The sequence below is a fragment of the Cephus cinctus genome, unplaced genomic scaffold, assembly GCF_000341935.2.
Source record: "Cephus cinctus unplaced genomic scaffold, Ccin1 Ccin1_scaffold0129, whole genome shotgun sequence".
NCBI classification, from domain to species: domain Eukaryota; kingdom Metazoa; phylum Arthropoda; class Insecta; order Hymenoptera; family Cephidae; genus Cephus; species Cephus cinctus.
In genome coordinates, this window is record NW_014332862.1 from 2,348,187 (window position 1) to 2,373,680 (window position 25,494).

General features: G+C 34.3%; 6 protein-coding genes across 15 annotated transcripts in view; 4 read left to right on the plus strand and 2 right to left on the minus strand.

The window, feature by feature from the left end:
• Positions 1–38: 38 nt before the first annotated feature.
• Positions 39–1,132, minus strand: LOC107262852 (RNA-binding motif protein, X-linked 2). The gene is made up of 5 exons (XM_025080172.1): positions 1,107–1,132; positions 850–946; positions 536–688; positions 340–469; positions 39–271 (listed from the first exon to the last, which is right to left on the minus strand). The coding sequence occupies exons 2-5, from the start codon at positions 861–863 to the stop codon at positions 149–151; spliced, it is 420 nt and encodes a 139-aa protein (XP_024935940.1). The 5' UTR covers positions 864–946; positions 1,107–1,132; the 3' UTR covers positions 39–148.
• LOC107262845 (exostosin-2) lies at positions 1,024–4,843 on the plus strand. 2 transcript variants are annotated; one of them, XR_003058253.1, is made up of 10 exons: positions 1,024–2,155; positions 2,236–2,442; positions 2,518–2,701; positions 2,776–2,915; positions 2,993–3,218; positions 3,298–3,478; positions 3,586–3,752; positions 3,827–3,970; positions 4,040–4,111; positions 4,196–4,324. XR_003058253.1 is itself a non-coding variant. In XM_015729444.2 (10 exons), the coding sequence occupies exons 1-10, from the start codon at positions 1,629–1,631 to the stop codon at positions 4,628–4,630; spliced, it is 2,127 nt and encodes a 708-aa protein (XP_015584930.1). In that variant the 3' UTR covers positions 4,631–4,843. The 2 variants fall into 2 exon arrangements, 1 of the variants encoding a protein (XP_015584930.1); XM_015729444.2 differs by lacking the exon at positions 4,040–4,111 and adding an exon at positions 4,409–4,843 and having other exon boundaries at positions 1,629–2,155.
• An 858-nt stretch (positions 4,844–5,701) lies between these two features.
• Positions 5,702–14,336, plus strand: LOC107262850 (tRNA selenocysteine 1-associated protein 1). 6 transcript variants are annotated; one of them, XM_015729464.2, is made up of 6 exons: positions 12,561–12,605; positions 12,671–12,754; positions 13,050–13,247; positions 13,332–13,654; positions 13,727–13,926; positions 13,993–14,336. In XM_015729464.2, exons 2-6 carry the CDS (start codon positions 12,713–12,715, stop codon positions 14,115–14,117), a joined length of 888 nt encoding a protein of 295 aa, XP_015584950.1. In that variant the 5' UTR covers positions 12,561–12,605; positions 12,671–12,712; the 3' UTR covers positions 14,118–14,336. The 6 variants fall into 6 exon arrangements, with proteins under 6 accessions (XP_015584951.1, XP_015584950.1, XP_024935937.1 ...); XM_015729465.2 differs by lacking the exons at positions 12,561–12,605; positions 12,671–12,754 and adding an exon at positions 5,702–5,911; XM_025080169.1 differs by lacking the exon at positions 13,050–13,247 and having other exon boundaries at positions 12,587–12,605.
• Positions 5,935–12,413, plus strand: LOC107262846 (DNA polymerase iota). Its single transcript, XM_015729445.2, has one exon. It carries the CDS (start codon positions 7,806–7,808, stop codon positions 9,552–9,554), a length of 1,749 nt encoding a protein of 582 aa, XP_015584931.1. The 5' UTR covers positions 5,935–7,805; the 3' UTR covers positions 9,555–12,413.
• An 864-nt stretch (positions 14,337–15,200) lies between the features above and the next one.
• On the minus strand, positions 15,201–18,849 carry LOC107262844 (transcription factor TFIIIB component B'' homolog). Of its 2 annotated transcripts, XM_015729443.2 has the most exons (6): positions 18,468–18,848; positions 17,369–17,882; positions 16,830–17,286; positions 16,306–16,739; positions 16,120–16,224; positions 15,201–16,034 (listed from the first exon to the last, which is right to left on the minus strand). In XM_015729443.2, the coding sequence occupies exons 2-6, from the start codon at positions 17,817–17,819 to the stop codon at positions 15,307–15,309; spliced, it is 2,175 nt and encodes a 724-aa protein (XP_015584929.1). In that variant the 5' UTR covers positions 17,820–17,882; positions 18,468–18,848; the 3' UTR covers positions 15,201–15,306. The 2 variants fall into 2 exon arrangements, with proteins under 2 accessions (XP_015584929.1, XP_024935921.1); XM_025080153.1 differs by lacking the exon at positions 16,120–16,224 and having other exon boundaries at positions 18,468–18,849.
• Positions 18,850–20,125: 1,276 nt separating this feature from the next.
• Positions 20,126–25,494, plus strand: part of LOC107262849 (phospholipid phosphatase 1) — a 30,893-nt gene continuing 25,524 nt past the window's right edge. The window contains exons 1-2 of one of the 3 annotated variants that reach the window (XM_015729460.2): positions 20,126–20,355; positions 21,934–22,068. In XM_015729460.2, coding sequence (XP_015584946.1) covers positions 20,344–20,355; positions 21,934–22,068 — 147 coding nt within the window. In that variant the 5' untranslated portion in view covers positions 20,126–20,343. Of the gene's footprint in view, positions 20,356–21,933; positions 22,069–23,438; positions 23,460–24,408; positions 24,428–25,494 lie in introns of those variants that run through there. The other 2 variants (XM_015729461.2, XM_025080168.1) reach the window with 2 other exon arrangements.

Here is a 25,494-nt window from a genome sequence, read left to right on the forward strand (position 1 = left end):
AATATAAATCTAAGTCGAAATATGCTAGTGACTTATAATGTCTATGAAAATGGTGGTATATTTGGTGGTCTAAGAGCTTTGTAGTTTATACGATACAAATTCGTAAAGTTTATTAGTACTAATATTCATATTTATAAAATATATCAACCTATGATGCCTTTGGTGCACATCCTTCCTTTCTTAACTTTCTTGTGTCTTCATCAACTTTCTTGGAATCTTTGGGAGCTTTATAATTTGCTACATGGTCTACTCTCAAGATCCTCCCTAGAACCTAGAAAGTGAAATGATTTAAATATATCGTTAAATAACTATGTGCATTGTTTGTAAAGTATGATATACCTTGCTCCCATTAAAATTATCAACAGCTAACACTGTGCTCCTTTGATCCTCGTAACAAAGGAAACCATATCCTTTAGACTTTCCTGTATCTTTATCCCTAACAAGATTGATGTTAACTACTTCACCATACCTGTAAACCACACATTTTTTTGTAGAATTCAATGTTTTAATTAACTTATATTTATCTTAAACTTACTGTGAAAAAATTGTAATGATGTCTCCTTCGGTTAAATCATATGGCAATCCACCAACAAAAATCCAAGCACTGTCTTTGTACTCATCATGCCAGGATGTTTTCTTATTGCCAACTAAGTCCTGCTGTCCAAGTTTGGTGATGTTTTTTACATTTCTAAAAATACAAGAAAACAATAAATTTTAACACAAATATACTTTCAAAACAATTACCACATAATTAACCCCTTATAAAATTATAACCTAATATCTAAATAAAGTTGAAATTAACATTCGCCATGTCATATAAACGACAAATATTAAATAGTTTTCACTTACGTCAATGGATTCATTATACTTTGTTCCGAAGATATGAATACCGCTTATAATTATTACAATATTTTGGAAGTTTTATAAAATTTCAAATGTGGACCGCCTGTCAAGAGATTTAATAAACGGAGTTTTTCACAAGAAACGTAAATGGTAATATATGCAATTGAACTTTAGATTAGTACTAATTTTTATTGAAAACCAATAACATGCAAGATTTTTACAATCGCAAGTACAAGCTACTCTTCGTGAAAATACTGCTTTACGTGGTTCTGGTTCTGGTTCTGGGAGTTGTAACCAGCACAAATAATGAAACAGCTGATAAATTTATTGATGTAAAGCTTGTTTCTGACAACATAACTGAGCATAACCTTCGGTATGTCGGAAGTGATGTGAATTCAATTTATCGACATAAAATGTTATTTTTTTCTAAATTCCAAAAGTGATAGAAAAGATCAAAATCAATAATTATAAATTGTTCAGAGGTCCAATGTCAATGTAGATTGTCCTAATATAGAAATGAATTACCAGCCAAGTGTTATATTTCTTACAATTAGCATTGTCAATTTACAAAATTATATACAGTAAATTAAAAAATTAATACGTTCATACGTAAGTTAATACGTAATACCAGCAAGTTATTAAATGTTTAATATAATAAATAAATTAAATTTTAATACATTATTAAATGACTGTGGAAATTAAACTATTAAACTTTTCTCTAATCATGTTATACGTATATCATTTTATATTATAAATTATTTATAAAGAATTTATATTATTTTAAAATGACGGCCCCAACGAGACTTTCTCAAAAGCCAAATCGCATTTTGTACCAATATCGGAACTTTTTTATTACTATTTTGTTAATGTTAACTCTTTTTATTGTGCTCATTGTTACGTACCATGTATTTAAGTTTGGTGATATCCAACATGGTTCCACCTATCGTGCTTTAGTTTTAAACGATGTGAGTACGTTACCTATCCAAGTGTTGGATCGAGATACACCTACTGCGGGAGCAACAAATTCTTCATGTAGTCATTTTAACTGCTTCAATGTGTATCGTTGTGGCAGCGGTGGCAACCAGTTGCTTGTATATGTTTATCCACCAAAAAATTATATAGACTCTTTGAATAGGCCACTAACCAGCCAAATGACTAGAGAATTTCATCAAATTTTACATACAATTATATCCAGTAAATTTTATACACCAAATCCTCGTGAGGCATGCATCTATATCCCTTCGATTGATACATTGAATCAGAACAGACTAAGAGTGCAAGAAGTATCTCAAGCTTTAAGGACTTTAGAATTGTAAGATTTAATATTTATATAATTTTTTGAGCTCACTAAAAAATCTTCATACATAATATATGTGTATATTATAATTACAGTTGGGACAAGGGAGAAAATCATTTAATTTTTAACATGATTCCTGGAAGTGTGCCAGATTATAATCCTATGTTGGATGTTCCAATTGGAGAGGCTATGATTGCAGGAGCTGGTATGTCTTCGCTAACATACAGATCAGGCTTCGATATAAGTTTACCAGTTTACAGCCCACTAACTGCCAATCTCAATCCTGGTTCATTTTCTACCCGGTAATAGTCATCCATATAAGTATCACGAATCAAAATAATCTGCAATAATAATGACATAAAATTTACTTTCCACAGAAAATGGCTTATTCTATCATCCCAAATCAATATTAATTCTGCATTTGAGCAAGACTTGATGGAGCTAAAAACAACATTTCCAAATGATATAATGGTTTTTGGCTCATGTTTGCATCATAATCCAATGAATAATACTATTCGTTGTGTCGGAGAAGATGTATACAAATATCCTGACGTATTACAAGTAAATCATTTATACCAAATTGTACACTATAGCATTTTATTATTAGTTTTTACTGGTGTCTTGTACTCTTACAGACTGCCACATTTTGTTTGGTAATTCGTGGAGCAAGGCTCGGTCAGAGTGTGCTCTTGGAAGCCATGGCAGCAGGTTGCATTCCTGTAATAATAGCAGATACCCTGGTAATGCCGTTTCATGGAACAATTGATTGGATTAGGTAATTTATATATAAAATCAAACCTTATTGAATTTAGTAATTACGTTTTTAAATATTAAAGTATATTATTTTATCAGGGCAGTAATTTTCATACGAGAAGTGGATATTTTAATGGTGGTACCAGTTCTGAAGAAAGTATCAGAGAAACGTGTAATAGAATTACGAGCACATGGTGCCTGGTTGTATGACAGATATTTCAAGTCAATAGAAAAAATAACAGAAACCACACTGGAAATTATTGCTGATCGTGTTTTTCCACATCTAGCAAGAGATAGTACTTATTGGAATATACCGTCCCATTCGGTAAGGCTTTGAAAACTATATAAAGTATTTTAAATTTGAATGCTTAAGATGAAAACGTTGGATGTACTTTTTTCTATAGGGTAACGTTTCGCCTCTTTTCCTACCAATAACTGCTCCGAAAACTCGTGGATTTACAGCAGTTATCTTAACATATGACAGAGTAGAGCTTTTATTTTTACTGATAAACAAGATCGTTAAGGTACCAAGTCTTTCAAAACTTCTGGTCGTTTGGAACAACCAGCACAAGGATCCACCACATCGTAAGCCTAAATTATTTTTTTTCAATACATTTAAAAAATGTATGTATAATCAAAATATTGCCCAAAATTTTGATTCTATGAAATGTTTGGAAAATGAATAATTGTAGCTGGAAGATGGCCAAAAATTAATAAACCACTGAAAGTAATACAAACGAAGGAAAATAAATTATCCAATCGATTTTATCCATACGATGAAATTGAAACAGAAGCAATTTTATCAATTGACGATGACATCATAATGCTAACTGCTGACGAAGTGGAATTTGCTTACGAGGTATATAATTAAATATGTGTACTTACAATATAAAACAAAAATTGTACAAGTAATTCTATACATTTTTTTATTAGGTATGGAGAGAATTTCCTGATCGAATAGTTGGTTTCCCATCACGTACGCATATGTGGGATAATCGAACGAGTTGTTGGAAATATGAAAGTGAATGGACTAATCATATCTCTATGGTATTAACTGGGGCAGCTTTTTATCACAAGGTATACAGTCCTACTAAATTCAAATGAAAGTGTGTCAAAATTTTGTGAACTATTTCTTACTAATTTCAGAATTCCTAGAAACATTCAAAATTTCCTTACAGTCCTCTAACCGCTACTCCTACATCCATCATAAGTAATTATGTACGCCTAAATATGTTATTTCCCTTATAAGTTTATCAATCTTAAAGATATTTTTGTAAATAGAATGTTAACGTTATATTTCAGTATTGGAGTTACATGTATACTACTGCAATGCCAGGTGACATTAAAGAATGGGTTGATGAGCATATGAATTGCGAAGACATAGCCATGAATTTCCTTGTCGCTAACTGGACAGGAAAAGCTCCTATAAAAGTAACCATAATTGATATAATCAGAGATTGATAAAATTATTCAATTTATTTGAAACGATTAACGATATGTTGGAACGATCCACAGGTGACACCAAAAAAGAAATTTCGCTGTCCAGAGTGTACCAACACGGAAATGCTTTCTGCCGATTTAACGCACATGGTAGAACGGACACAATGTATTAATCGATTTTCCAATATTTACGGATCGATGCCTTTACGATCCGTAGAATTTCGTGCGGACCCTGTACTATTTAAGGACGTTTTTCCAGAAAAGCTTAAGCGTTTTAACGACATCGGTAGCTTGTAGTTGTCGACTACTGTTATCATAACTTTGACCAGTGGCCATTTTTCTTTTGATCTGCAAATATAAGGAATGTACAGAATTTCTTTTAAAAGCAGTGACCTACTTTTTGAGAAGCTTTTGAGGTTGCAGTGAATTTTAATCCCATTTATGAGGATAGTTATGGAGTATGTCCATACAGCGTAATAATGTCGTAATTGATAACATGTAATATAGTAGTGTATTCTTATAAAACTATATGTAAAACTCTAGGCTATTCAAAGAATATATTTTGCATTTATTTGCATTCTATCTGTACATATAGAATAATATAGCTCGAAATCAAAATTTTGTACATTGCACAATTATGATCAGATATGTACATACATACAATGCAATATGATATGTTGAAACATATCCAACAGATCCTGTAACTATTGCATATGCCACTTATATTTTTCAAAATTTATAATATTCAATTTTTCAACAATACTTATTCAATATAAATTATTCTAGACAATATCTGGTGCAGTTGATTATCGTTCAATTGAGTCAGCATGTTTTATAATTCCAGTATGTACTATGATTGACCAGAATATGATGAGAAATGTTAGGAATCTTATTTGCAGTATGTTCGTAGAGTGATTAACTAAATATACTACATTACCACTTCATGATATTTTTCTCATGAATTTTAGTATATGTATGTCAATGTATAAAAATCATGATACTTTGTATCCTAAAATATAATTTTTACTATAATTCTATTATATCTTAACTTAATGCTTATGTCTACAATTTTCTGCAATGTTATATCACACATTAAATATGATTGTTAAATGACAAAAATACAGTAATAACTCATTAAAATCTAAAACGTAAAACAACTTTACGTTATCTCCTAATGAATGAAATTACAATTCATTAAATCTTTACTGTTATTCAATTGTCAGGAGGACTGGAATATATGTACATTACCATCTGCATCTACCAAACAATCCTCACCACGTGCCATTGGTAATCGTGAGTGTATGTTAGGTAGGAATTGTGTGGTGGGGGAAAGATAGTGTTATGACTGCCGCTAGTCAGATATTTTCCGCAGTCTTCTTTAGTCATCTGGACGTAAGGGTACGTCTTGGCAGTCTATACATTTAACAGGCCCTCAAATGAGTACAATTTTATACGAATGGTTAGACAGTGTTTTTCTTATCATTAAATAAAAGATCAGCAAAAATCTTCGAGTGCAACAGAACAATTTTAACGCGTGTAATACATAAAATATATTGGATAACAACGCACATAATGACGGTGAGTTGATGGTTATTTTTTTGTTATTTCACTTTCAGTGCTATGGAAATCATTTACTTGAGTAATTCGAAACATTAAGACAGGTCGATACTCTTTTGTCTGCTCTTTTAGGAAGATTTGACGCCTAGTCTAGAAAATAAGGATTACAACATAACTACAGTGCAAACAGTAATTGATGACATTAGAAATACACGATGAAATGTGTATTGATGAACTTTTGTCTAATCTTTTGGATTTTTCTCAGAGATATATTAAAACCATGAAATACTGTTTTCTATTGTGTATTTGGAAAATAATAATGATTTTCGAATTCTTCATGAAAAAAAATTAGTGAAAGAGGTTGTTTAATTGTCAACCTATAGTTCATTTTTTATCTCGCACTGTTTTGTTATATATTTAGAAAGCAAAAATTGTGTGGGATAATATTGCTTTACAAAGTATAATAGTCCCTATCTTAAAGCTTCGGTACAAAAGACAGATTTAGCTTGTCATTTCATTATTACTACTGTCACGGACATTCTACACATAGACAATACGTTCCCATTTGAGTTTGACATTATAATGCAGTTTCCCGCGTAAAGTAAGTTGTTACGTGGCTATCTCCAGATTGAAGTCCAGCACAGCTATCATTGCCAACCGTGCAATTTAAAATTATAAATACGTCATAATCTCAAGAAGTACATTCAGTATAAAAATTATTTAATTACATAGATTGATCAAATATTTTCGTAGACAGTATTAACGAAAGAAACACTATTAGCTATTTTAAAGAATCAATGTACGATCTGAAGTACCAGGATATCATCTTAAATGTTATATAACTAGTGGATGAAGTATGAAAAAATGCTTGAAAATATAATCGAATAGTTTTAAAAAATCTGTTGCCTGTTTTTCCATGGACCGTTTCCATGACTGCCAACCATACGTTATACGAGCCACTGTTCGGAGTAGGTCGCGGTTTGATAGTCATTTGAAAACATGGCTACCATGTGAAAATAGACGAGCCGTGATGCACTTTGTAAACAAGCTTCAATATCGTTTTTACTGTAGTTTACCATTGATGCGTTCGTTACGATTTACGGTGCAGTAAATGTGCGTGGCCGAATTAAGCGCGCGGTTGATGAAAAACACGGTTTCTAATAGCGACGACCAGCAGTTGCTAACCAAACTTGCGATTTTTACTGGAGTGCCGTTTTAACAGCAATTAACTTGTCATCCGATTAACTGTACTCTCGAGTGTATGGCGATGCGTTAATAAAATTTGCGGACGATGGGAACACATGTGATGCCAAGAAAAGAGGCGCGGAAACGTTAACCTAACTTTCGAATGTACGTCGTATCGCCAGGTTACGGACACTTGATTCATCTCTCCTACGTAGCCACATCCTCTTCGTCGTGTCAGTTGAATTGGTATTTGTAGAGACTGCCCCAAGAATTTTTGGAGCACATTGCGAAAGATAATAGTAAAGTGAAAACGTGAATATTAACCTAAGTTTCTTGACTGAATAAAACTGCAAGAATACAAAATTAAATGTAATTGCCACTATTTATGTGAAGCGCTCCTTTGTACTGGTTCGATAAGTTTATCTGGTGAACCGTACAGCTGTTATAACAATCCCAGTGCAAGTTCAAATGGACTATTCCTTCATAAGTGAACTGCAATATCGCATTAATGATCATTGTTTATAGTTGCTAAATGGGAATAAAATATAGTCTTCGAACTGAAACAGAACAGACAGTTGTGAACATTGAAGACTGAAATAATTGTCACAACTTCTTATGTGTGGCTGTATTATTAATGTAATTCTGTTCATTACTATAAGACTATAAAATCCTAAGAGATTGCTTGGCTATAACATTACATATATAATATTTGTACTTCTATAAGATATCAATGGATACCAGCGATTTTGATTTAATTACACGACATCCAAGATCCATAATACACTTGGATGTGGACTGTTTCTATGCACAAGTGGAAATGTTACGTCACCCAGAGCTAGAGGGTAAACCTTTAGGCGTGCAGCAAAAAAATCTAGTGGTGACCAGTAATTACATTGCAAGAGAATTTGGAATCAAGAAATGTATGTCAGTCCAAGAAGCTTTGCGCTTGTGTCCAGGGCTGGCCCTGGTACGTGGCGAGGATTTAACGGAGTACCGTAGAGTGTCCACCAAAATCTCTGAAATATTGCATCAGTTTACATCATTGGTTGAGAGATTGGGAATGGATGAGAGTTTTGTTGATGTATCATGTTTAGTTGACAAGTCCGCCAGTAGCTCTAGAAGAGACTCCGATTGCGGTATGATGAATGATTCGTTAAGCAGTGAGTCCAATAGCCCAATTGGAAAGATTTTTGGCCCTGCTGAAGAGGAATGTCCATGTGGCTGTCATGAACGACTATCAAGCGCTAGTAAAATTGCAGCTGAGATGAGAAACCGAATATATAAGGAATTACGATTGACGTGCAGCGCAGGAATAGCGCACAATAAATTACTGGCGAAACTTTCCGGATCTTTGCACAAGCCCAACCAACAAACTGTAGTTTTCCCTTGTGCAGCATCCTTACTATTATCCTCAATCGGCTCAGTATCAAAGATACCAGGTGTTGGACAGAAGACAGCAGAGTTGTTAATGTCCAACAACATTGCAACTGTTGATGATCTTCAAAGAATACCATTGGAAAACCTTGAATTGAAAATTGGTACTGATTTAGCAAGGAAATTAAAAGACAATGCAGAAGGTATTGATGAAACTATAGTTAAGCCATCTGGAAAGCCACAATCCATTGGTCTCGAAGATGGATTCAAGTCTGTATCTCTGGTAGCGGAAGTAGAGTCACGACTTGGAGCACTCTTAAGAAGACTCACAGAATTGGCTACAGAAGATGGAAGGATTCCTGTTGCTATGAAACTGACTGTACGCAAACATGATTTTAATAAAGCGAATAGTGGAAAAAGAGAGACCAGGCAGTCTGCTCTACCACAATCCCTACTTCCAGCAACAAAAGGAGGTGCTTATGACCATGCAAAGATGTTAACCCTAGCTATGAAATTGTTTCACCGAGTAGTTGATGTGTCAAAACCATTTCACTTATCTTTATTGGGCGTCGCTTTTACTAAGTTTGAGGAAAGGAGTTCTGGAAAGAGCAGCATCACGTCCTTCCTTAGGAAACAAGTAGCTGTACAGTCTGTTCTGGACATCAGCTCAGAAGAAGGCATATCTGATGTGAGTTTGGGGTCACCAATGAGTGTAAATCAGGATAGTAATGACGCCGTTGAGCATCCTCAATCCACGGCGAATTCGGCCAACACTTCGTTGTCAAGCTCAAATTTGGCTTCCGTTGCAAAGACTAGCCAGTTCACCGATGACGATGACATACCTAATGAAGTGGAACCTTCTCCGAAGAAAACAAAACTCGAAGTCTGGCTAAGTGGACGCAGAGAATCTCCAAGCAACGAAATGGCTGGTTTACGTCTTGGACCCTCGTCTCCGATGTCCCCCATGTCTCCACCTCCAGGAACCGACGCCGCCGTTTTCAAATCGCTACCCATTGATCTACAGAGAGAAGTTAGCCGTTCGTGGCCAGCGACCAATAAACCAAAACCCAACAATATACTTAAATATTTTATAGCCAACAAGTGACGCAGCTGTATGGCATAATGTCCAATAGGCCATTTTTCTACGCACTTTCTTGGCTATGACGTTAGATGACAGCATGAAGAACAACTATAACGCATTAGAAAAATATTAATTTTCACTTGTTCTTTATTTTGGAAAAGTGCTGAGGGTGTCCAACTTTTATATCCATTATTCTTGATTCGCGTTAGAAATCACTGAACTGATTTAACATTTTGTTAGAACTCTTCACTCTTATGAAAATTTTTGTATTTTTCTCCTGTCACTTGGCCCTCTATGAGGGCATAAAGCCAGAAGGAACAAGTAGAAGAAGAAGTCTATTTTTCTCGAAATAAATAGGTTTCACGTAACACTATCGACATCAAAGATGGAATTCGAATTTGAAATTAATTTAAGACAATATTCGTTCTCACTCTTCTATATGCAATGCTGACATCTAAACGTCTGGTTCTTAAAGGAGAAAGTACATATTCTTTTGTGGTCCAATATTTTTAGCAAAATTTATATTGTTTAATACTGTTGAAATTGCCTTGTAATATATGTAAAATGCGTAATCTGTGTGCACGAAAATACTCGATTGTCGTACTATCTCCACAGTGGCTTAAAGTCTTCAATTCGACAATTCAAGAAATTTGCTTACATGAATCATGATTTTTAAATCCATAATAATAGAAAGGTTTCCAAAAGGCCAGACATTTTGTTCTTCTGCAAACTCATCAAAATTCTTAAACTTCTTTCGATCAAAAATTGACATGCAATTGGACCACGGAAAACAGTGATATTAGCCATATTGCTTTCACTAGCACAATTCTTTGTCCTGCTCATATTTTAAGAATCGAAATCAGTTCATTATAATTCATCGCATTGAAAATTGTCTGGGCTAAACATTTCATTTAAACAGAAATTATTCTTTTGAATAGCTTAGTGTAACCATCGTTGCGGTACTTATTTACTATACAAAGTTAAACACAAGTTCATAATTAGTAAATGAGTTATAAAAAAGAAACATGATTGATTCTACGAGTTAATACCCAGTTAGTTTCTTTATTTTTTGCCCATTGATGATTTCCAATGTATCTCTTGATGATTCTGTCAATATGGTATTCCGCAGAGGAAACGAAATTTTGTATATAACTATTAATTGCGGGAGATTTTGAAGATGGAAGATGTTTTCTATATACAGGAGTGAATTAAAGAGTAGTGTGCTTTCATTAATATAAGCTCTCTAAATGTAAAACCAATTATAGTGATAATTAATTATCATGATTAATTGTCAGTTCCTGATGAATGATATGCAGATAGGAAAGACATTAGAAACCCAATGTATCAAAATCTCCTGTATCTTATATCGTAATTTTTATTGTCTTTAAAGGCACTTAGCCAAATATGTCTATATAATTAATTCACTGTTGATTCAATTATAGTATAAGGAACATACTTGATGTCGATTAAACAACGAAAGTGACTCGTTTCGCGAGGCGTATTTGAGACATCCTGTATAAATGGCTGTATTAGAACATAACTATAAATGACGAAATATTTTTAACGAAGGAGACAAACGAGAGAGAGGGGAGGATAGGGAGAAAGAAAAGTAAAAAAAAAAAGATTAAAATTATTGGATCACTGGGAAACTACGTACAAAGACAAATCTCTTATATTCTTGTATGCGAGATAAATTGAATGCATTTTATTGTAAATTGTATTAGAATCTAAAATCCGTTACACATACTTTGTCACGAATTATCGTAATGTTTCCCTCATGTTTTATATCATTGCAGATTTTCATAAATGACAAAAATGTTGTCCCGCTTTTCCGTACATTCCAAATTTTACCGTGTATAGGACATTTCTTAGGTGCTTATTCAAAGCGAAAATTATTTTTTTCATTTTCAGTTTTCATTCATGACTATTGAAAATTGTCAAAAATTCTCGCAGCATAACATTTTGTGTTATTGTAAAAATTGTAATTTTCTAGGACTCCTCTTTATAATCGACAATATCATTTTACAGTGCATAGAAGTTAATATACGCTGTACGATCGTCTTACATTACTCTTAATGTTCTACTACTAATTCACACATTTCTTTCGACCCCTTATTATGTGTCCTTCTATTATCATATTGCGTCATTTTCGTGAGAGCATTTCGTTAAGTATGATTTTTCATTCCTCGTATCTGCAAGCTCGGTCTTCTAAGATGCGAAGGAGAATTCTTCCAAAATGTTACGACACGAAGGGCAGAGTACGTTCTAATGCGAAGATAATTAGAACTTAAATCAAGAATTTATTTTTTACACGATCGCTACCGTTACTATATAATATTATAAGTTAATGTATATAAATACACAAACACATACACGTACACTTGGTAAAGGTTGTCCAATGCAATGTAAAGCATACTTTAAAAAATTAAAAAAAAGTGTTGTCAGTTTTATAAATGCTCTACAAAGCTTTTATTTTTCCCGCACTTAAGGAAAGAGTGCAGTAGACTCTCGTTAACTGAACGTTTTTGGGGATGTAGGGAAAGTCTATCACAACAAAAACAATCGGTAAACGAGAGCATCTCCTCTTCAACAGTTTTTATCAGAATTCATTGTCCTTAATTGTTTCCCAACATACAATTCTTTCGCGCTTTTACAACAATACCCACGGTAGCTGGTAGTGAGGATTATTCCAATACATATCCCATGATACAAGAGAGACGCCACCTGTCAAAAGAGGAAGCGTTCACTTATGAAGCATTCACTTAACGGGAGTGTACTGTACCACGATCTGCCGTCTTACAGCGTACAGCAATAGTTGTGGTTTTGTCAGTACATTTTTCTAATTTTAATTTTTTGCAGATAATAAATAAAGGTTCCACGGAATCTTATTTGTTTCATTTACTTTCTTGCATTCCTAAGGAAAATATGTGTTATGCTATTACGAATCGTTATAATACTCAACGATGACGTAAAACGCTATTGTAGAAAGCGCCATCTAGTAAACCATCCGATAGAAACTTCAGAATCAAGTTTTCTCTCTAGCTACGCATTGATTCATGAACGCATGTAATTTCAGTGAGTACGTTTAGGGTGTTCAAAATTCGGAATAATTTTATTTAACATAGTATTTTATATTGTAGTTAATCTTCGTGTCGAATATTTTATTGAGTATATCGATAAAAATGTCGGGACCTATGGTGTTGTGTCAATTATGGATGGGAGGTGTAAGTACGCATATTAATTGGGAGAACAAAAAAGAATGTACTTTATTTGACATATTCCTTTGAGAAGACCCCGCGGGACGAAAGGTTATGATTAAATGTAGACGAAAAGTTTATAATTATTAATTGCGTTACATTAACGCGTAGACAATTGATTCGTGATGCTCGAACAGCATTATATTTACGTCAGCGGTATTCCGTTCAGTAGAATTCGAATTGCCTTTGAAAAAAAGACAGAATTATTGAACGTAACAACCACCGTTCTTCGATCGAAATATAACGTATCGATTTCATTCAGCTAGAGCCGTATATGACAGAGAGCTTCATAATGAATGCTTTTCACAAAATGGGAGAGCAACCCCAAACCGTGAAGGTGATGCGAAATCGATACACGGGTGAACCGGCCGGTTATTGCTTCGTCCATTTTCCGACTGACGAAATGGCACTTGACGCCATGCACAAACTCAACGGCAAGGCCATACCAGGATCGAATCCCGTAAATCGATGAATTTTTCTTCGTACCCACGTAACACCATGTGTATGACTATCCTAAGCAGACGATACTACTTTTTCTTTTCAGACTGTTAGGTTCCGTTTGAATCACGCCAGCACAACGGGCAAGCCAGCTGCAGACAGGGAGTTCAGTATTTGGGTTGGTGATTTGTCTACTGACGTTGATGATTATTCGTTGTACAGGGCGTTCGCTGCAAAGTACAATTCGATCAGAACAGCCAAAGTAATATTAGATAGTTCTGGCTTTAGCAAGGGTTACGGTTTTGTCAGATTTGCCAATGAGGAAGAGCAGAAGAACAGCCTGGTTACCATGAACGGATACAGGGGCCTTGGTACCAAGTCTTTGAAAATCTGTAATGCTGTGCCAAGACCGTGGAACAAAATAGCTGGGTTTGTTGACACGATGTATAGAGTGATCTTTATAGTCTGAATGATCTTATATTAATCCTCTAATTTTTTCAGATCTACACCACCTCAATCATCATCGGACTACTCTTCATCGAATATGAATTCAGAATCATATAACTATTATGACACATCTTCTTATTGGAATAGCTATAGTGCTTGGCAGCAGGGATATTATGAGAGTGAACCTACATCAGATGCATACACAAACTATGTTTCAGATCAGAAACCTGAAGAAGACGAGCTGGAACTAGTTGGTGTGTATTTACATCCTTACATAGATAATGGTAATTGTGCGAAATAATTTATTCATAATGTTTCAGAACATTCTGTTCCAGTAGATGTTGACAAAATGAACAGGGATATAATTGAACAGGATTACAATATGTGGGATGCATTAGAGAGTTCAAAATGGATTCCATGTGATACACTTGAATTGTGTTATTAATAAACACAGTCAAGTTTTTTTTATAATAAAAATTAAGCTGTATATAAGATGTTCAACAGTTCCATAGGTTAATCAAGCAAGAAATACCTTTGATATGATACTTCTTATTTATGTATGAGGTGCTGTATGTCAATTTACTGATAACAAGTTGTGACTGAGAGAAAATTTCACATGATAGAATAATTATTGAAATAAATTCATATGCAATTCCGTGACAAATTTTTATTCAATTAATTGTACACTATATTTTATAGCCTATTACATATTCCACCAACAATCGAAAATTTGGCTGTACAATATATTAACGAGTAAAATAGATAAACGTAAAACCAAAATGCAGGTGATGATAAACCAGTATTAGTAAAATTGTACAAATGGTTCATAAAATAATTGCTTTCTAATTTTTCTACGTACGTATAAAATGCAATAACGCATATTCATTTTTATCAATTAACTCAATATATATTTACAAACATAAATGCAGGTATTCAACAAAAATGTTTTCGAGTTTTTAATTGTAATTAAAACATTGCTTACTTAACTATGATTTAAAAAATCATTACGTATCGTTCATCGAGGCATTTGAATTCTTGCATTTAATTACGTTTTCAAAAAAAAAAAGCTTTCCAGTATTGCATTTACTATAATGATCTTTAATGAAATCTAGGTAATAGCCATATATGTAAATGCATTTCTTCAAACTGGTTTCAATTTTTCTATAAATACGTCGTACATGATCCTTAATTTAAATTAATTAACTCAATAATATAATCAGCCTGAATATGTATGTACAAAGTAATAATGTATCAACCTAATTATAATGGCGGATAATGTGCCAACATGATTGTATGTATACAATAGGAAGGCCATGCTTTATGTAGTAATCCAGAGATATTTCTAGAAAGGCAGCTAGGATACTTGTTTTTACTTTTGTTTTCTACGTACGCTAATTGAAATAGCATTGCATTATTTCTTTTTTTACAATTTTGAACAGTTGATATCCTTAAATTCACGTATCCTTGAAGTCTCTATCATTTTAATAAGTGAATGAATTGATTTTTAGAGAGAAGACCGACAGGGGACCACAATGTATAAAATTAATTGACTTCTTATTAAAAGTGACATTACTCAATCAAATCAATCGATTTTGTAGTATTCAATAATTGTTCATTGCGTTTTTCATCATTTTTTATTCCGTTTTCACAGAAATTGGTTCCACTTTCGCTATTCCAGAAGTAACAGTCGCTAGTAATTCCGGAGTAAGATCTACAGGCGTCATGTTTTGTTTAGCATTGGGATCATTAGGATCGACGTGTGGATTAACCATATAAACTTGAACTATAGTGTTCTCTGGTTCCTCCATAGATTCCTGAGCAAATATAACAAGTGAACCAGGTTCTACCTGACTCATATCTGGTAACGAATTCTTGATTACTTCCGGCGGTTGCACTGGTGATACCGGATGATCATTTGTTGGTTCTTGCACCAGCTTCTCTGTTGCATCCGAATTTTCCAGAATTGCTTGCTCCTTGGAAGGCTCAATATCAATTGTATTAACCTCTTCAATATTGTCGGATAAAATTGTTGTGTCCAGAGTATTTACGTCGGGTGCCTGCAGTTTCCTCACCTTAGGTAATCGGCCAGAACGTGTTGGTCTTATTTGGTAAACCTCGTTGTCACTGTCTGTGTCCTGGATGCTGTTTGTCTCATTTGTTAGATTGTCTAGGGTACTTTCTATCGAACGAGTACGTTTACTTCGTACGCGTTTCTTTCTCTTCTGATTACAAAAGCTTTTGAATGCTTCAGAACGTAGTAATTCGTCTAGGCTTATATTTTCTACGTCGGCCGATAGTGCAGGTTCATTCACTTCAGCCTCATCCGTGTCTTCCGATTCAGCTATGCTTGATGCCACTAATCCTAAAGAGATACGTAGATGATTTGGTATACGGTATGAGGTTGGCAGTGGAATTACGAAAAACGTATTTAAAACAACAAAACTTACGAGAAGACCTCTTTCGTCCAATCTTTGGTCTCTCTTTGTCGTTCTTAGTACCTTTCTCTTTTTCTTTCGTCTCCCATAAAGACTTTTCGGATTCCTCAAAAGCGGCTGTATTTAAAGAGGTATGCAGGTGTCGAAATATTTTTCTTTTTATTGTATTAAGGAGTAATGTATTGTAAATTTACTTACCTAGTTCTTTTTCCAAAGTTTCGGTATCGAATTCTTGGTGAAACATGAGTGCCTTTTCAACTAGTCTTCTGTTTGTTCTTTCTTCTTTTTTAAATTTGGCTTTTATTTCTTGACGAGTCCTCTTGGGAAATAAACTTTGCATGAGCAAGAAATCCGTGCCAACTGTATTCAAGGCACGGTAGAATTTTAATGTCTCCCATTTTGGCCATTCCTTACTTTTTTGCTTTCTCTTATAGAAACCATTACTGTTACCACCATCGTCTATCACAGCCTCCGAATTAGCAAGAGCATCTCGATTCTTTTTAGCATTTGTATGCTCTATTATGAGACTTTGTTCATCAACTATTAATTGGCCATCTGGTCCAACTTTGACTTGAGGAACTGGCATTGCTGTTGGTTCATCCACATTTTCTTCTTCCTGAACTTCAACAGAGCTGAACATGATAGATGCACGTTAAATTATCAAAAAATATCTAATTAGATAAGGTATCTTCTCAAGTATATATAGAATAAATTGTACTTACGAGCAAATTGAAGCTCTTCTTGAAGTTGGTGCATTCTCATTTTGCTTCTTCATTGGATTTGCTACTGGATTATAATAAATTAAATCGTACATAGTCAACTTGTTCCTATCAGGTGCTTTATTTTCGTGCTTCAGTAAAAATTCTCTTCTAGCTTCAGCTAATTTTCTTGCTGATTCCGATACCATTATTCGTCTTTTCTGTCCTGGTTTTGTTGCTAAATTACCACTGTTGGTCATAGCATTACTAGGAACCTCTTTATTGCTTTGAACAGAACAAACTGAATCATTTCGAACACGATTTGGTACAACAGAGGTTGACCTTTTACTATCATCTTCTGATTCGCTTGCACTAGCTCCACTTCCTTGAATACTATTTCTCCGAATTCGACCACCTCCATCTAATCTTGGGATTGGTCTCATGAAGCAGGATCTATTTTGCAAGATTTTTGTAGGTGACACTGGAACATTATAAACAGTACAGTTAATAGGTTATATTTATCCATTATCGTAATTTAAGATAAAAGAAGCATTGGGCATTACTAGGTTCCGGTGGAATTGTGGTTTCCGTAATTATCGGTAGTTGTTTTACTTTAGATGGTACAATCTCAAAACGTTCATTAGATGGTTTTTCTATTGCTTGCTCTGTGCTTTTTGTCTTGTTGTTTAATTCTGGTTTAATGTTTGCTGGTGGAATAATCGTTGATTCTTCCTTCTTCACTTTTAGCAAAGCTGCATCAGCATTTCTAATTATTGGATCCTCTGGTTGTACTAGTGGTTGCACTGGTGGCGGAGTTGATATTCGAGGAGCTTTTTCAATATGTTTTTCAGGAATTGGGTCTTCCGAAACATTTAAATGTTTAACTTTTTGGCCATCCTCATTGTTCATTTCATTGGGAATGATAGTTTTTGGTGAATCTGCATTGGCTCCATCTTGTACATTCTTTCGCCTAACTGGGACAGTTGCAACTGCCTTAATCCTGGCCCGTCGCATTTTATTTATGTGGTTGGTTGATAATTCAAGTATATATGAAAATTATGCACACGCTCACTGTCACTGAAATATATGTATATATTACACAATTTGTATACAAATTTCAAAACCCTTCATATTTTTTCGTTCATTACAACTAAATTTCACTTCAATTACACTCACAATAAAACGAAATGAAAATCTACTAATTAATAATGTTAATGTAATCAGATAAATTCGACGGCCCAAAAATGTATTGTATATAAATTAAAGCCAAGCATATATTAACAGAACCAGTAAGCAAATTTAGAAAATTACAAAAATATATTAAACTACTCCAAGCAAACATGTGTTTATTTGTTTATACGTTTATCACAAATAATATAAACCCCACTTAAAGCCCCCCTGGACAGCGGTTCGACAGTGTCATGTCCATTTAACACTAACATATAACATGTTAATTAAAAACCTAACAGAATAATAAATTACACTATAAAGAATCATGTTTTAATATCTAACAAGTTCAAACTAAAAATCATCTTTAGCATGGCCGTATAACCTTTCCATATGGAAACCATTCGATAAACATCACCATGCATAAAGAATTGCAAACAGAGTATTGAACGGCAAGTGTTCTAATTAAAGTAATTAAATAATATTGTTACTTACCGTGGTCGTAATTTCCTTGTTATACATTAATGGCTTCGCAATGTGCTCGTCAAAGGTTATGTCTCGCCGAATCCCCGGTATAGATTATGTTCTACGTGATATCCGTCGTAACGAGATTAATATTGCATATTCCGAACTTATGCAGAATTCGATAATTTTTCTCGATACTCTGGATCCACTAATTTCACACACATGTCTCCACATGACACTCAAGAACGTATATCTCTTCTCAAATAACAGAATAGCTCTCTAGCTCCTGATATATTTCTTCCATAGCTCGTAGGCACCTAAGTGCGCCGACGCATTTTACTGGCATCTACTTTTTTTTACTCGTGCTACATATGTCTCTGCTACACATAGATTCTGTGAACTATATACTCCAGGGAGGTCCATGGCGATCTTAAAAAACAGCTGCATCTTCATAATCATACAACCCTTCGTATTTTCGCTGCCTCTCGACAGAAGTATAAATCAATACGAGAGACTAATAATCTATTATGTATATCATAAGTTATTGATAATACTTATTTTATATAATAAATAACTGTTAGTTACTTTCTGGTAGGATTTATTTGATACACTTATTTTACGAATTATAGATATCGAGAAGCTGGCCGGTGACGTTTCATACTGGAGAGATTCGAGTGAGCGGTGAAAGCACTGTTGGTTTGTATTGAACGATACTAATCTTTTACACTTTTATACGTATATTGTGTTAATCTTGTCGAACGCTGTAGTAGTGCGTAAAAGACAAATTATTCCTAACCTGTAACATTACGTGACTACATATTGTATATCTTTAAATGTATCGATTAAAGAAAATGTACTTTACTTAATTAGTACTTTAAATTAATTATATAAATCTTAGAATTACTTTTAAGCTCAATACTAAACACACACGATACAACAGTGAGAAACGATTGTTGCAATCTTTGACATTACAGATCTGAAAATCGTTAAATTCCATCAATCAATTTGAATGTTTGGTTATAAAATTCAAATCAATCTTTTATTTTGATATGACTAAAACAAACAGACGTAAAATTCCTCACAGATGAGGATACATGTAACATGTATGTCAGTTTTAATTTCGCACTCATATACATAACGTCAATGTAACAGAGCGCAGTTACATTTGCATTTAATAGAATAATTTTCTATTCGCACCTTCCGTTTCGCCCAAGAATGAGTACAATCATTATAAATCATGTTGATACAAACATAGAAAATAACGCAAGTCAGCATACATATGACAAATCTAATTAAAAATTTGTAATTTCAGTAGTCTTCAAACACGATGATTTCACAAAAAACCGAATGTGCATGCATGTCATAATAAACTTGTTCTACGGCTGATATACTTATCATCAAACTCCAAAGGTACGAGTAATTAGAGAACGAGGCAGTGTGATATCAGGCATGTGTTGTTCGTTTACCAATGAAAATAAAGTTTCATAAGAATTATTGAATTTACAACCAATGGCGACGTTTCTTTAGTCTTCATCAAGAATTGTTGTCGCTGTTGTGTACCTACTACGCGGAACAACCTGTTCGGTTGACACCCACCCACCCATCAACTAACTCACTCACTCACTTTCTTTCTCACTCAGTCACTAACTCTCTCACTGACTTTATAACAGCTACAGAGAGTAGTCAGGCAGTAACTGGCGCGGGAGTCAAGTCTCTGAACAAGACGGTCCTAGCTGGCATACTATGCGTCACTTTGAAGCACGAAACATTGTACTGCCCTACGCGTAACGTGAATACGTCAGTTAGTCCATGTGTCCGTGACGCGTGTGGACACCCTAGGATTCAACTGGCTTAATTGAGAGAATATTTTAGTGTGTGGCGTGCGGCTACTTTCTGTTGAGGAAGTATGGTGCAAATGGTACGAATTACATTGTTTATTTTTACGTATGCAATTTCGAAGTGTAATAGAGTTATTTATATCATCTGGCTTGGTATGTTTTGTTAGAAAGTTAGGTTACTGTAAAGTATATTAAGTTAGGTTACTGTTTGAGTATAGCTATTGTGGTTAGTCGGTGCGTGGAAAAATGTGGTTTAATAGAACCACATATTTTAGGGCTCCGAATAATCAGGTTTAAGCATTTTTTTTAATGACCTTTTTGCATACTGGTTTATCATTGGACATATAGGGTTGATGTTTTTATAAATGTCTTGAATTTTCCAAGACATTATTTTTAAAATCTTATAGGACGGTTTGTACTTGTCTTTGAGGAATTAGGAGAAAAAAGTGCGTCAATTGAATTTTATTATTTTTGAAAGTATCCATATAATTTTATGCCTCGTTTTTCGTATTTAATACACGTGTGCTGTTATCTGAATGCTGATATGCGGATACGAGTGAAGTTTCTGTAGAAACAGAAAATGCTAATTTGCAGTTACGTTACAGACATTCAAATTTCAGGCTGCTGACAATGACAATACCATAGTAGCTCGGAAATAGCATCCTGCTACTGAACAAAACTTTTAAACAATATACCACTTACAAAATTCAAATAAAATTTAAACATTCACATAATTACTATTGATTAAAAATTTCATTGCGTACTTACTTATTGTACTAATAGTAACTAATTCCTCAGTTTAGTACATTTCTAAAGGAACTATTCACAGAAAAGTATTTTCTGTATTATCTCGTGATGAGGTATTCTGCAACTAATGTATCCTCGATTTCGCATGTGTAATCTTGCCGTTCGATTAAATATTCTGTATGGATAGCAACACGGGATGTACGCCAAAGTATTTCTCTGAGAAAATGCATACGTGAATGCACTTGTATAACGCACTCACTTATCTACTGAGAACATTGCAACTTGTTCATATTTACGTTAAGTGAAAATAAGTAAAATTTATAAAAAATTATTCATATACGTGCAATGCATTTCCGCACTGTACTTACGTTAGACGTGGACGTTGTAGATATTCATGTTGACATGCATACGTTATTACTTAATAAAGGCCCTTGTGCTCCTATCAAATTTGATTAAGGATTACCAACACGATAGCATCTCTAACCTAATTTGAAAGTCACGCTCAAATTCAATGATGAATCAGAAAATTATTCGTGCATCCGTATGTATAATGAATTCCACAAACTCATTTGATTATCAAATCAAAATCTATGTACATAATCTTTCTATTAAATGTGTACATTTATTGCTAAGTACATAGCGTACCAATGGATACCATGACATAGTCAATATATTTTATCGAAATTAGAAATCGTCAGGTAATAATAATAGATACTAACTCAATACATACATCTGATTCTTAATATGTCCAAAGATCATTTTCATTAACATGTCATACATAACAGTAAACTCCTAATGAACTTACTGTACTCATAATATTATTTACGTTGAAGATTCCACTGATGCAATTATTTTTTTTGTAAAAATGGATATATATATAATAGATAAATATAACTTATATTTTTTTTTAGCAAACGTTATCAGCGAACGTCGGTATCACCATCGAAGTTGGCGGTGGAATAGAGAATCCTGTTTGTCAAGATGTTGTCGACGAAGGTCGCTACAGACGTACCGATGATTGCGAATCATTGGCTGTACCTAGTAACGTAAGTAAAGTTATCATTTTTTATATTTCCAAGTAATTAATTTATGAGTCTTCAATAGAACCACGGTCTTAATTGATTATGTACATATCTATACTGCGAATTTACCAGATAGCAAGATTATATTTAGACAAAATTATGTATCATCGAAATTTTTTAAATATTTTTCATAGAAACGTTACTCCTGATATAATCATTCGGAATGCCGTCGTCACGTACTGTAATGACTCTATGGGCATGTACAGTAGGAATAGTAGTAGCTGCTGGGTAGTGCGACGAATCCGGTTTAGAGAATGACTGACAGAAGCCTTCGGTTAGTATTCCCATCGTTGGGCCGGAATCGCTTCCGCGTATACTTCCTCGAGATTATTGACGTAAACGTACGTCCTGGTAGGAAAAAAAAAATTATTAGTAAACGTCTTTTCCCATTCTATTAAATGACTCATCATTGTTGCCTAAGGTGATAAATAATTGTAGGTTAGGCGATTGTATACAATGTTCAAATGAAGATTTATCAACGATGATTCATCCTGTAGTATCAAGCATTCAAATTCGACTTAACCTTTTGTAGACTAATATTGAAAGTGTTTCAATCTGACAGAAAAACAAACAATTCGACACACACCTAGTTTTGCACAACCTTTTTCCCAGGACGTAGCACAATCAGAAGTAGTGTGTCAGTATTTGGTTTAGTGTGATACAGAAAAGGTCGCTTCGGGATGTATGTAAGTACAGTTACTGTAAAAAAATAATTTTTTCTATTATTTTTTCTATTATTTTTTCCCAGTGAAAAGATTACCCAGAGCGTTAACTCTATTTGATGACTGGTTCAGCTTCGTCATTTCACATTACAGGGGCTCAGGTATGCCTTATTGCTGGAGTTTTTGCAGGTGCGACTTCCACTGGCAGCAGCTGCACGCCTGACTCTGTCCTAATAAGTGGGAAACGAAAGAGTAGGTAGTCGTCAATGTAGTACTAGTAGAAAGTACAGGATGGTAAAGTCCATACTATAGATAGTATCAGTGGTATTGTATGCAAAGTGCCAAAAAGAATAGAAGAATATAGTCCGAACGCCGTAAATTCCCACATTAATTTTAGTTGGAATAAGAATTTGCAGGTTATATAAATTTCGAATTCTACATTGACATTTTAGGGATACACTTTGGAAATTCGATTCTGTGATTTGTGTGTCATTTGCTTTGCAGCGTATCATAATACGGCGTGTGTAATTTCTGGGGGGAAAAAGGGGATGCACATGTATATCAATGACGTTATCAAACTATGTGGTAACGGACGCGGATTTATGTTATTTATCGTAAGGACGTAGCACAATCAGAAGTAGTGTGTCAGTATTTGGTTTAGTGTGATACAGAAAAGGTCGCTTCGGGATGTATGTAAGTACAGTTACTGTACAAAAATAATTTTTTCTATTTTCTTGTTATTTATCATCCTTTTCAATCATTGATAAATTTTGTACGAGAATGAGATTCTTCGCGTAGACAATTTTTTATACGAATTTTAAACTCGCCTTGAAGGAATGCTGGGTTATAAAATGTCAAGGTCTAACCTGGGAAGATTCTGGGAAGGTCTCCAGGTAGCATCAGAAAGTCGTAAACGTTACCTTCTAATAGACGCTCCAGTAGAAATCTCACAGGAAAGATCTTTCGCTCGTAAAGTATCGATACGATCCAAACTTCCTCTAGATCTGTCGTTACGTTATCCACGAATCGCTCTTACGAGTGATTTTCGAACTCCATACTAAAAAGTGGCCTTACAATCGGTATAATTTATTATCGTAACCCCCATTAGAATTGAATTATTGTTTATCACAAATTTTTTCTAAACGAAAAATACTGCTAAACAATTAGTACTCCTTTTAAAAGAGTTTAGTCATAAAAAATAGCAGCATTTATAGTTTCTAGTTATCAAAAGATTGCTCGAGCGCTACGTCCTGGAAGAGGCAGTGTAATCTTAGCTTTATTTCCTCTTAACAAATAATAATAATGCATCCGCAAAAAACATTAGCAGCGCATTCCTACGCGAATATAAAAATTTCAATGTGAAAATCTAGATTGGAATTGATTAAATAATTATTTATTCGCAATTTTTGTTCATCGTTATCGATAGATTCGACTGATAACTTATCAGTATTGACAAAAAAAAAAGGGGGTAAGATATAGTTATAACACGCTTTCATTTAATCAATCGATATACTTGCTTCTCAGACGTTGATAATTGTTTGTGGAATGCTCTGATTTTTTTGTATTTAAACAATTTTTTTGATTATGTGTGATTTGAAAATTTAATTCGTGTTACTTCGCCACTATCAAGCATTTACGAGTTTGGAGTAACGACAGATACTGTGAGTATACGTAGTTGGCTTTGGACTGGTTATGGGTGATGATTCACAAGTTACTCACCTGGGATTCCTTGCATTCTACTCACGCATGAGACTTGATTTCGTCGCTTTGCGTGCAAGCAGTGTTCCCTTGGCGCCTATTTTATTCACTATACTACAACCGTGGATATATAAAGGCAAATGAATCTGCTCGTGAATACTTTTGAAATCGCCATTTCTGGAAAGTATAATGACCTAATAAAGCGCACTGTGTTGCCTTATAAAAAAAACCATAGCAAATTCCAAGCAATAGAATGCCCAATAGTCATACGCGACTTCTAATTTTCTGCTCATGCAATTTATATTGAATTCAATAATTCTGTTGACAGTCAATATAAAAAATTGACATAACTACATAAAATCAAATTACTTAACTAAAAACTCAGAAGTTCTTCTATATACAGGTCTTATCGGTGGCTCTTATTTATTTTTAAATTTATCGCGCCCGTGTGTCAATAATGAATTCCGTATGAAAAAGTGTTGTGTAACACGTACTGAGGGTACGAAAGGGACAGATGTAAATTGTTTCAAAGTCTCTGTAATTTGCGACAGGAAGTGATGAAGCATTGTCAGTGCTCGGTAATGATCTTAGTCATCCGTAATCAAGATCATGGCAGATGCATGGCTAAATTATAGTTTTCGTAGAGGCGCCCTTGTCGCCTGTGGCTATGACAACCCGGCATGCACCACTGTATGTCGGGTTGCTTATGCGCAGGCGCAACCTTTTAGGAGTGCAGCCTGTAACGTCTACACGTATCGGGCTAAAACCTCAAATGCATTATGGGTATCTAATGCACGACTGCATAACCATTATATTTAGAAGTAGAAATATCTGACACTGGGTACTGATAATTCTTGAAGATTTACGACGCATTTTAAATTTTAAGGCGACTAGGAGGATTTATGTTAACTTTTCTCTGGATAAAAGCTACATTTTAACAAACGGTCCATTATTCTTGAAACCTTAGATTATTCTACTCGTATTAAATATCTTGATACTGAGCATGTTGGTAGTCACTTCAAGTGTAAAG